The sequence below is a fragment of the Prenolepis imparis genome, unplaced genomic scaffold (assembly GCF_030444845.1).
Source record: "Prenolepis imparis isolate NDT839.2.m4 unplaced genomic scaffold, iyPreImpa1.0 SCAF_487, whole genome shotgun sequence".
Lineage (NCBI taxonomy): Eukaryota > Metazoa > Arthropoda > Insecta > Hymenoptera > Formicidae > Prenolepis > Prenolepis imparis.
The window spans coordinates 6648-18847 of record NW_028141645.1 but is presented as its reverse complement, the minus strand read 5'-3'; the positions used below and the strand labels follow the sequence as shown (position 1 = coordinate 18847).

General features: G+C 29.7%; 1 protein-coding gene across 1 annotated transcript; it reads right to left on the bottom strand.

Moving 5' to 3' along the window:
• Window positions 1-6144: 6144 nt before the first annotated feature.
• LOC145948600 (uncharacterized) lies at window positions 6145-11564 on the bottom strand. The gene is made up of 8 exons (XM_083058255.1): window positions 11337-11564; window positions 11082-11196; window positions 8444-8674; window positions 8137-8343; window positions 7770-8030; window positions 7423-7661; window positions 6588-6747; window positions 6145-6344 (listed from the first exon to the last, which is right to left on the bottom strand). Exons 3-8 carry the CDS (start codon window positions 8640-8642, stop codon window positions 6238-6240), a joined length of 1173 nt encoding a protein of 390 aa, XP_082914381.1. The 5' UTR covers window positions 8643-8674; window positions 11082-11196; window positions 11337-11564; the 3' UTR covers window positions 6145-6237.
• Between the last annotated feature and the right edge of the window lie 636 nt (window positions 11565-12200).

Sequence of the window (12200 nt, the reverse complement as noted above, 5' to 3'; positions counted from 1 at the left end):
GCTCCTTTCTTTTTTTACAGATTCCGTGCGCAAGATTTATTTTTGCGTATCGTGTGCGTTGAATTTTCGCGATATCGTGGAAAAATAACGCGATTGTACGAATTTTCGGCTCGTTACATTTTCTGTGCGAATCTTGCAAGGAAGGCCTAATATTCGATATCGTGCGGAATATCCGTGACGGGGAAGGTCGTACGTGTTATTGTTTGAAGACTTTGCGAGAATCGTTGTTGACAAACAATTTGATTGTCGTGTTTGCAGTGCGATAAGTCGACAATAAATCTAAAATCCATAACACGAGTGCCGTTGGCTGAAAAAAATTTTTTTTTGTTCAACCGCTATTATTTTGATAACGCTTGTGAATACTTACGTGCCCTTCGACTATATTTTTGCCATCGTTGGCGAATAACTTATGAGTCGCGTAGACCCGGAAGATGAGTGGGTTTTCGTATTAAACGACGAACAGTTAATCGAAGAGTTAATTCGGCGATGACTTTCAACCGAGAGTAGCTACTCCATTTTAACCGCTAGATTATTGCGTCGTGTGCGTAGAGATCAATTGGGTGTTCATTGGTCATCCGCCCAAGGGGAAGACGCGATGTCGGACCAGAAGTACCTAAACGCTCCAAAGGAGGAAGGCGATCGGTCAGGTAGTCCGCTACCGGATGGTATTTAATCGTCGAGCACCGAGCGAATCGCCGCGTACACCAAGTTCGCGTATAATGTCATGCGAAAGTGGAACCTAAAATTTTCAGGTACTCGAGGGGAAGACGCGGAAACATTCCTCGTGCGTATTGAGGAAGGACGCGAACTCGTGCACGTATCGAACAAAGACCTCCTACGGTGTTTGCCATTCTTTATGTCGGGTGTCGCGTTACACTGGTTTCACAGCAAGAAAAACCATTTGGATTCGTGGGCCGAATTTAAGGACGCGTGGCGAACACGTTATGGCGACCCGGATTTCCAAATCACGCTCAGGAACGAAATATCCCACCGGACGCAAAGCGAACACGAGTCCGTCGCGGATTACTTAACCTGTTTGAACGCGTTGTTTGATCGGTTATCACCACCGTGGAACAAAGCCAAATTTTTGCAATTTTTCCTTCCGATTTAATGAAAACCGGAAGAACGGAGCGGGGCCGCAACAAAGAAACTATAATACTTAAATTCTCGCGTGGGAACTGAGATGTCGGACGCTCCGCGCTACCGCAGCGGAGGAAAAGGCCGTTATTGTCGCGATACTTTACCTAGAATAGATTCCGGTTCAAGTCGTACGTTTCTTGGACCGTCGGTAGTCGAGCTATTAAATGAAGTGCAGGTATTGTTTCGCCGTTCCGCGGGAACAAGAGTAACCCCGCAACGGGGCAAACGACAAAGATTCGTAGCAAAATCGACCTTTCGTTGACATTACTCTTACAAAAAAAGTGACATAAGTGCGAATGAAAAAATATAATAACAAATAAAAATATTTATTTAATAATATAAATAATTTATTTCGTTATGTATTATATATAGATATATAAACATTTTGAAATCATATAATAATTATACATTTTTACGATTATTGAAAATAATTCATCTGAATATTAAACATTATATTATCCTAAATTTACTTAATGCAATTTTTTGATTTATTAATACGATAATAATGTTGACTTTAGTTCTTTAATTGTACAAGCTCGCAAAGAAACTTATCTATCATCAATAATGCTGCGACACGTGTGCTTTAATATTGTGCTCACTGGTTGTAACATGTGTGGTGACTATGCAATATTAATAGTATCTTGTCATCTGTAACACTACTTGATCTCATGACGTTGTGCAAAGTTATGGCAAATACAAGCGTATCCTCTCTACCTTTATTTGCGCGAAATAAGATAGGCTAAACACGTGTACCGAACCAAAGATAATTAAAGTGATATGACTATATAAAAGTTCTTTTTTTTTTTGTAAAACGCAAATTGCAAGAAGAAGTGATTAGAAATAAATAAAAATTGCTGCTCATTCTGCCATTCTATTAAATCCAGCAACAAACACGTTTGAAAAATTATATATTTGTTCGTATATTGTATTCCGAATAACATAATGTTTTCGACATTTTATGATTTTAATTAAACTTTGTTGATCTCTAAATTCTCTATAATAAAAGATTTTATTTACTATTTTATTATTTATTATTATTATTTATTTTTATGATTATACAATATATATATATATATATAAATATATATATATACATAATATAATACGTTTATAACTTACAATTTATTAAAAATTCAAAATATTGTTACGTCCTTGGATTACATCCCATATGCGTTTCCAAGATAACATCGTCAAGGAGATTATTTATTAACAACCGACGAGATTGTTTCTGGACGCCATGATTTGGACTTGAGTGACAGCTGTCGAGCTGATCGGTCGCGCGGTCTCTTGTTACATATTATTAAACGTGCTCTTGTATTCTAATTCCATTAAAGTTATCGAGTTCTTTTATATATCGTCTGGTTCATTTCCCGGCGCGAGTGTGTGTGAGAGTGTGACGTTGCGTTGCGCGCTTCGAGCTATCGCGAAACTGTCGCGCGGACGTAACAATATAATTAAAAGTTACCCCAAATAATATTCGATATCAAAAGGTAAAGTTTTGTGACAGGTATATGTCTGTTGCCAAAACTAAGATTACTAAATATCTGTGATAGAAATTATTTAATTTTCTGCTCATTTATTCCATAAAGTATGTACAAATTAAAATTTCATTATGCATTTTTAACAAATTACTATCTGCAATAATTATTGATGTTGTAAATTGCATACCGTTACGTATATCTTTTTATGAATTATTATGTTAAAAAATTCAATGTCTCTAAAACTATAGATTACCTTAATTCCGACATAATTATTTCAAATGTAGGACAAGCAATTTACATATTTTTATTTATTTATTTATTTATTTTGTTATTTATTTATTTACTTATTTAATTATTTATTTATTTAGTTATTTAATTATTTATTTATTTAGAGAGGGGAAGAGAGAAAGAGTGAGAGAGGGGGGGGGGTGCAAGACTTCATCTATTTTTGTAGCTTCTTTTAATAAGATTATTATACATATATAATAATGTAATTATGTTTAATTATATATGGTATATATATATATATATATATATATATGTACAGGGTAAGCATAGAATATCTATGCATAGAAAATCGAGACCAATCGATTGGTATAAAAAAACGCATAATTATAAGAAAAAAATTTTGCAAATTAGATATTTTTTTCTTAAAAACAACTATGTGTTGTCTTTACATCAATTTGCAAGATTACTCTTATTATTTTGTGTATAAAAGTATTAAGGTAAGATTATTGAAAACTGAATAATTTCTAAGATATTTTGTAATTTATGTTAAAATACTGTATTTTTCAAGCCTCATAACTCAAAAAATACTTAACGGAAGAACATTTTATTATAGTGTTTTGAAAAGCTTTCGAGATAAGCTACAAGAATATGTAATGAAAAATAGGAAGTTCCATTTAAGAAATTGAAGATGACATTTACATGACCATCAAATGACTATCCAAGGTCAAACCAATCTTATGTCCTCCTGAAAGCCATAAAACTTTTATCTGAAACATTTAAGAAAAACTTTTTAAGATATTTATCTGTTAAGATTAAAAAGACTCACCCTGTATATATTGCATCCAGCGAGAAGTCGTGAAGGTTCGGACGAAAATTTGTCCGTTTTGCGCAGGTCTTTACCCATAAAACGGGCTTTGAGCGTATAGTAGCGCGCTACGCTTTCCCCACTCTGCCTGCTTATGCGCAGACGGCTTCATGACTTCTCGTTGGATGCAGTATACATATAAAATTATTATCCAATGTCGTGTTTGATAACATTTTAATCGCAAAAATTCCATTAATCTATTGAAATTATTTTTAAACGAATAAAGTATAAAACAAAACTTTTACTTTTTAATTAATAAGATGACATTATGGAGAGATAAAAAACATCCTCGATGCCGGAGAGTTGCCAAAAGCGAGAGTGAGAACAAATAAGAAGTACTAGATAGTCTCAAGGAGAGAGAGGCGACAACTGGTCATGTGACCAGTTATTCGTGATTGGTTGGCATAATATGTGCTGTTTGGACATTGCGACGCCAATGCAGAACACCGAAAGATGTCAAATGTGTGATGTGTAATTACCTTCTATTTCGTCAAAAATGTGTAAATATGTGTTTACAATTACTACAATCAATGATTGCTAACCTCACACATCACACATTCGACATATTTATCGGTGTTCTGCATTGGCGTCGCAATGTCCAAACAGCACATATGCCAGCCAATCACGAATAGCTGGTCACATGACCAGTTGTCGCCTCTCTCTCCTTGAGGCTCTCTAAGGAGCACGACATCTAAGCACGACATCTGAAGTCTCAGTTTATTTATGTTTTATTTTGTGATGAAAAGATGGCTCAAAGAAAGAGCCGAAACGTCCGCTGATAAACACAATATATCAAAATTTATTTTGCTTAAAATTACTAATATGGTTAATTAAATGCGCCTCATTAACTGCACCTAAGCTCTTATAGCCAATTCTCACTTTGAGATTTATTAATACTAAAAATTATTCGTCTTATATCGTATTTCATATTATTTTAATTGCAAAATTGCAAAATTTAATATTTTTAGGCTTATGCAGACGGTATCAAAGAGCTATATCAGCGCTATATGTACTGCGGATTAAGCCGTCTTACACACATACACCCAGATAGCACAAACATATTCTATAAAGATTCTATAAATATTTTCCGAGAATATTAAAATATTCTAAGAATGTTCTGTTATAATGAAAAGAACATTATAAAAATGTGCAGAGAATAATAAAATGAGACTACTTATAATATGCTGAATACATATATAGAATATTCCTTGAAATATTCTTGTAATATGCTGAATACATATACAGAATATTCCTTGAAATATTCTTGTAATATGCTGAATACATATATATAATATTCCTTGAAATATTCTTGTAATATGCAAAACACGTTTTAGGAATATTTAGGAAATATTTATAGGACATTCTGTATAGGTAATTGTAGGCTACACATAGATTATTATAATTAAACTGTAGATTAATGCAAATACGCGCGTATTTGAATGAAAAAATAGATAGAAAATTATTACAAAATCAAAATATCTGTTAACATAAACAGATTATGATTTTAGTATTATTTTTCTATCTTTTTTTCTATCAAAATATATGTATTTGCATATATCTACAATTTAATTACAATTATTATACACAGAATAGTTATGCATAGACCACGATAAATAATTGGTGTATTTGAAATAATGTTTTAATTAATGTAATTTTCGTTCATTAGGAGTAAAAATTAGAAACAATTATAAATTTTAAATATCTTTTATTATAATTATCTTATAATATCACATATTCTTTGGTAAATAAACTTAAATTATTATAATATTTCGTAAATAAACTTATTACAATGTTGTATTATATTAATTTTCAGTAAGTAAATACTAATAGGAATTGATACATAAATATTGCACCTCTTTTAAAAATAATTAAGAAATTATTGATCGGACAAAAAAATAATCAATAAAATTAAGAAAATAAACATAAATATATTTTTCCTTAGAATTAATTTTTAAAAAATTAAATGTAGATAAAAAATATTAAGAAAGTTGTTTGTACCGATTATAAATGACCAAGAATCATTATATATAAGTGAACCAGGAATGGCATAAAAAACAAAATTCCAAAAAAACCAAAACTAAAAACAGATTTCATTCATATAATTTTATCATATAATGCTATCAGTGTAAAATAGAAATAAAAAATAAAAATTTTACATCAGCTGAAGGTCAAATTTATATTTGAAATAATATAATATTGCATCCAGCATTAAATTAAATATATCAGTAAAAAAATTAATTTTGTTGTAGAACGATCAAAATAGGCAAAATTGAAAGAAAATATTTCATCTCATCTCCACAGTACTTTTTCGATCTATTTTATTTTATTTTAGCACTGAGTTTTGATTTACTGATAATTCCAATCAATGAATTTTGTTTCTGTGAGTTTTAGATATAGTTTTACTTTTGAATTTCATTTCCTAAAGCAAAATTAATTTCTTTTTGTACTTTTCAACTCTAAGTTTTGTTTCGTATGCCATCCTTAACATAAACATTATTATAGCTTATTAATAAATGAATTTGATTATGTCGTCTTTTTAGTATTTCTGAATTTTGCTTTTACAAGCCATGCTTTAATGACTGCTTCGATGTCACACAGCGTGCTTGTGCTATGTGTTTTTTGCACTGCCACTATAAAATATTATATTAATTATTTATACTTTGTACACTAACCCGCATTAATTCAGTTTTTTTTGAATGTACAAATGTTATTTCAATAGCCAATAGTAGATATACAGAATTTCTAGAGTCTATTCGATAGCCAATTGATGCGTCAGAAAAATTTGCATTTCTATACTTAAAAAGAACTCAATTATCGTGGATCACTGTATACGCGTGTGTGCGCGCGTGAGTGTGTGTATGTATAATACTCACTTATTATAGCAGCTGAAATACGTAGGAGACAAAATTTATTTTTTCCTTTAAATTCAATCCAACTGTAACCTTCTGCTACTTCATTGGAAAATAATTTAAACATTATCCTTTTTATTGCATGCTTATAAGTAGATCCACCAATTTTTGTTAACTCCTGTACCTATAAACGTAAAATTATATGTTATAATAAAGATAAAAGAAATATTGTTTAAATCATACTGTAAAACTATAATTTTATCTCTAACATATATTATTTCACATAGATTCTTGCTAAATTTGTATTTGGCCCGGCCTTCAGTTTTGCGGCTTACAAATATCCAAATTTTTGAAAAAAATTGATGATATGAGAAAAATTATATTTTTAGCAACTTTTTATTGTAAAATTGAACATATATATTTCTTTGCCTTTAATTCTCTTGTATTGAAAAGTAGTGATAAATATATAAATAAATATTGAAAATCTAACTTATTGTAACAATTTTTCTATAGATCAATAATAATTACATCATTTGTCGTTCGTGTCTATACAATCCTAAAAAAATTGCATTATAAAGATTAACAAACATATTTTAAAGATAAAATATTATGTTTTCAGACAGTATATTAGAAGTGTTAAAAACTCTGTTTTTGAAGTCTGTATAAATAAAGAATAAAGTGAAAATTGCTAAAAATTTTTTATATTTATTTTTTATTTTATAAAAAATTGGACGTAATATGTTTGAAGGCTAAGTTTTGCATTAGAGAACAAAATTTTGTGAAATATTGTATTAAATATAAAAAATAAAAAAGATTTAATTATTCTATTCTACAGTATATTATTTATTTCATTACTTACAAGCAAACCATAATTATTTTCGTCACTTAAGAACTCTTCTACTGCAACCAGTTCGCTTATATTTTTCAGAGGAAAAGTAAATTTATTAAAGATACTTTCCTTATCATTTTTTGTTAATATCTTATCATCTGCTTGCATGACAATTTTAGACATAATAGTTTGTATATCTTCCCACATTTGAGTTTGTTTGCAATTAATAATTTGCAACTGACGCAGAATTTGCTTTTTAAATTCAATATCTAGAATATTTAATAACACAATAATTACACATATAAAATCGTAGAAAATATTTGTTAATTTTTTTTACAATAATTAGCATTCAGTGTTAATAATTAAAAATAATTTACCTCTATTATCATTTTGATCATTATTAGAAGTTGTATCTCGCTCATTACAATGAACTGTTTTACTTATAGTACCTTCAGGCAATAATTTATTTTTAATATTATTAGATTTGTTTGGTTCTATTATATTTTCTATATCTTTAGTAATAATTGATTGTTTATTTTTAGATATTAATGGTTCCGAATCTGTGCACGTACTAGTTTCTATAACATTACTTTTAGATGTTGATGGTTCTGCATTTTTATTAATGTTAGCTTTTATTTCTAAAATATAAAATTATAGTATATATTATATTATTCAAGAATTATTTAATTATTACAAAATATTTCTGATGTATATTTTCCAAAAAATAGATAAAAGAAAAAATACCTGTATGATTAGGTATAGTAGGAAATTTTATGGGAGCTGCTACTTCATTATCAGATGAACTTTCAGTAGAAAATGCGCTTTGTGTCTCATCTGTACTACTATACAGATTTTTCTTTTTCTTTTTGATTCTTTTGCCATCATGATCGGATGCTAGATCTGACGTATCTTCTGCTTTAGAAGCCTTTGCTTTTGCTTTTGACAAATTATCTGTAATAAATAATATAATATATCATAATACATAGTATACATAATTAAATGTAAATAAGAATAAACAAAGTTTATTTCTCATATATAATTCATAACTTACCATAAGTACGTCCATTTCCCAATTGTCTAATTTTAAATAAATTCCAAGTAGCAAATACTGGCTTCTCACACATAGTAATAGCATTATTTAATCTTTTGCTAGTATATGGCGGCCAATAACATAGTTTATCATGCAACCATACTTTTGGTACGGTTTCGACCATAGCTTCATCAATGAAATGTACTATAGTCCACTCCATTGTGATTTTATTCTACACGCTGTTATCTTAATCTACAAATATATACATAGTATATTACACATATTATATACATAAAGTTTTAAACGCAATATACATATAATTTATTAAACAATAATATTTAAATTATACTTAGTTAACATAGTACACATAGAATACACAGAGATTATAAAGAAAATGTATGAATAAGAGGTAACACAACATGAACATCATTATATGGAAGTATCACAAATTTATGCAAAATATCTTTCACTAACCACATTAATAATTCACTAAGGTTGTATACTAAATATATATCCAAAATTGAAGATTTAAATGGTTCATCAATAAAATCTGTTTTATTAATAAATTTCCTTCCAATTGCATAGTAGTTATTGTCTTGTTGAACAAAATTTTCTATTAATACAATACTTTTATCTTTTAGATAACAACAGTTATCTCCAAAACGTATACTAAGTGAAATATTATTTATGGTGAGCTTTTTATATTGAGTAGAAAAATTTCCTGCTAGCAAAGGACCTGTACAATGTTCTTGTTCTACTTGCAGTAGTATTTTTTCTTGTGGTTTAGTTACAAATATATTTTGTGATTCTTGTATACGATTTATAATTTGCACCAATGGAGCATCAGGTTTTCTAACTAATTTTTTAAAATATTGTAAGTAATTTTCAAAAGGGAATGCACTGTAACAATCTAAATTTCCAAAAATCTTACTATCATCAACAACATGACTTAAGCCATGCACATTGTGTGAAATATACTCTTCTCCGTAGATAACTATAAATTGTTTTATAAAATATTGTAATAGTGATTGTGCATAATCTAGATATTTTGTGTAGAGTTCAACACTCATTAGAATTCTAATAGCAACATGTAAGGTTATAAAATGTAAGTATTTATCAAATGGCAAAATATTTTTTAAAATAACTGCACCACAATATAATAAAAAAAAATCTAAGTTCGGTTGCTTTCCAACGTTTAAATTCATTTAAAGAACGTGTTTTTCTTACAAAATCTGATGGAAGACAAGATCTTATAAGAATAAGATAATTTGAAATTTCTTCTATGTTTGCTTTTGATAATTTATGTGCAGCAGGTCCAAAAAGCCATATATTCAAAATCTTTTTTACTACACCAAGACATATTAAGTGCATATATTCGAGAGGAAAACTATTCATCATATTAACAAATGGTATATTTTCTAAAATTGATTTTCCTAAATAATGTTCAGGTTGGGCTCTCCTACGAAAATTTTCATCTGTTCTTTTCTTAGAATTAATTTTAGGGTAAGAAACTCTTGTTTTTACATATTTTCCTTTCTGCATACATTTAGTACATGAAAAGAAGCCAGTATGGCCTTTGCAATGAGTAATAAATGATTTTGCAGGAGCATCACAAATAAATGCTTTGATTAAAAATGGTATATTATAATTATTATATGTAAAACCTTGTTCTGATAGTTCTGTAGCTTCTACTACAAAATCTGATAAAAAGTCATTAGCATTATTAGGTTTCTCATAACCGTGATATATTCCAATTACAGATACATATTGAGGATACTCAGCTAATGAACATAAAATAGGATATATTTGACTGTTGGAACTTTTACTCAGAGGCAAACCATCAATATTAATTAATAAATTAATTTTTTCTGGTTTGTTATCTAAGAAATTAATAAGTTTTTCAACTGCATTTTTAATCCCAATATGTGAATAAGTTCCTGGTGCTACAGATTTGGAAAATATGTGTCGAGGAGTACAAAGTAATGTTCTAGGATCCTGAGGCAAATTAATATTTGGTATTGATTGTAATAATTTTAATAGACTTCTTAAAGCGTTATGTGGAATTTTATAGGATACTGCCCATGATCGCAGTCTGTTAATAAAAGTATCTTGGATATTGTCTTTTGCAATGTGTTTCAAATATATTGAGTCATTATAGTTAATGTCAGAATTATCAAAAGATTGGCTACTCGAATCATATAAATTATAATCTGAATTAAGGAAAGAATGTGATTCATCCTGCTTGGATTCATCATTATCATCAATATATTCTAAGTCTTCTACATTTTTTGTGTTTGCATTAAGCACAGAAGTTTTATTATTAATATTAGATGTTAGTAATAAATTATCATTATTAAAGGAACAATCTTGTGATAAATCTAAACATGCAGCTGTTTCTCTTTTTATTTTTCTATACAAAGAAGCTTTAGAATATGTACGTTTCATTTTTATTCTATTTTACAACTATTTTAATTAAACTATTTATTATTAAACTAATTATTATAAGTTATAGCTAGCAGTATTATTATTGCTAGCAATATTATTCTTCCACTTATTTTATATTTTCTCAACAGCTAGACAAAAAAGTATAAAAGGTTCAAATTTAAAAAATATGCTTGTAATTATTTAATAATAGAAATTTACTTGTAATAATTCTTACCGTAAAAATGTCTCACGTTCCTCTTCTTTTTCTATTTTCTTTGCCAGTACTGGTGTAGTTTTTCCACCTTATATAAATATGTATGTTATCTTGTGCGACTTTCTTCAAGCGTAACCTTAAAATTTTTAAAGTGTTTTATCCTGATGAACTGTTATATATAAGCACGTGAAAAATATTACTAAAAATATATAGAAAAATAAACTTTATTTAATATATTTGATAGAATAGAATTAATAAAAGAAAGAGGATAATTACCTCTGATTAAAATATGTTATCACACACGCGACGCGTGTACGAAAAGGCACGGCGAAGACACACGACAACAAAACTGCGCATGTGCACTTAAAATGTGCAATAAATAAACTCAACGAATATTCTAAGAATGTTCTTCTCTATTATAAATATACGATTTCCGATTGTAACATTCTACGTATGTTCATATAATCTATTCAAATATTACAAAATTAAGAACATTCGCACTGTTGTAACCGTAAACACTATGACCCAACCACGACCTAAAAACCCACAAAAGAGAACGCAGAATCAGCATTTCAAAAGATATAACGCGCGCCTCGAAATCAAAAACGCAACCGATTGCATACACGCGTTAAGACATCGCGACACATTCGAGATCGTAAAACGCAGACGATGCAAAACCGATTGCATACAGGCGACACATTAACCAAAAAACAAAACCTACTTTCGGGTAATATAAGCGCGCTTGATTAACTCCTCGAGGCCGTATTCCGACACGAGGACGACAAGTAATTACATCTAATCTATTGTGAGGACGCGCTGCGATTCGACATACCAAAGGATTGTACACGTGAGTTGGAATAAACTCTTCTCTTGTGACCAAAGTGTTCTTTTCACTACCCTCGACACTCGGAGTCCTAACTCCTAAGACGAACGGACCCTCAAAGTATCCTACAAATCCCGTTGTACCCTGAGAGGCACAACAAAATGGTGGCAGCGGTGGGATGCTGATACTGAGCAATAAAGGATATCTGACAATACAAGATTCCTGACAACAAGAGAGATCTGCCAAGTAAGGATCTGCCAACATCGTCAGTGCTCGAGGACCTCAACAAAGGAATACCGAGAGAAGCTGCAGCGGAC

Excerpts from the sequence above, each read along its gene's own strand:
- LOC145948600 (XM_083058255.1), bottom strand. The coding sequence starts at position 8,642 with ATGGAGTGGACTATAGTACATTTCATTGATGAAGCTATGGTCGAAACC. Across the intron at positions 8,344-8,443 it reads GGGAAATGGACGTACTTATG|ATAATTTGTCAAAAGCAAAA; the intron begins GTAAGTTATGAA and ends TATTTATTACAG. Across the intron at positions 6,748-7,422 it reads AAAATAATTATGGTTTGCTT|GTACAGGAGTTAACAAAAAT; the intron begins GTAAGTAATGAA and ends TTACGTTTATAG.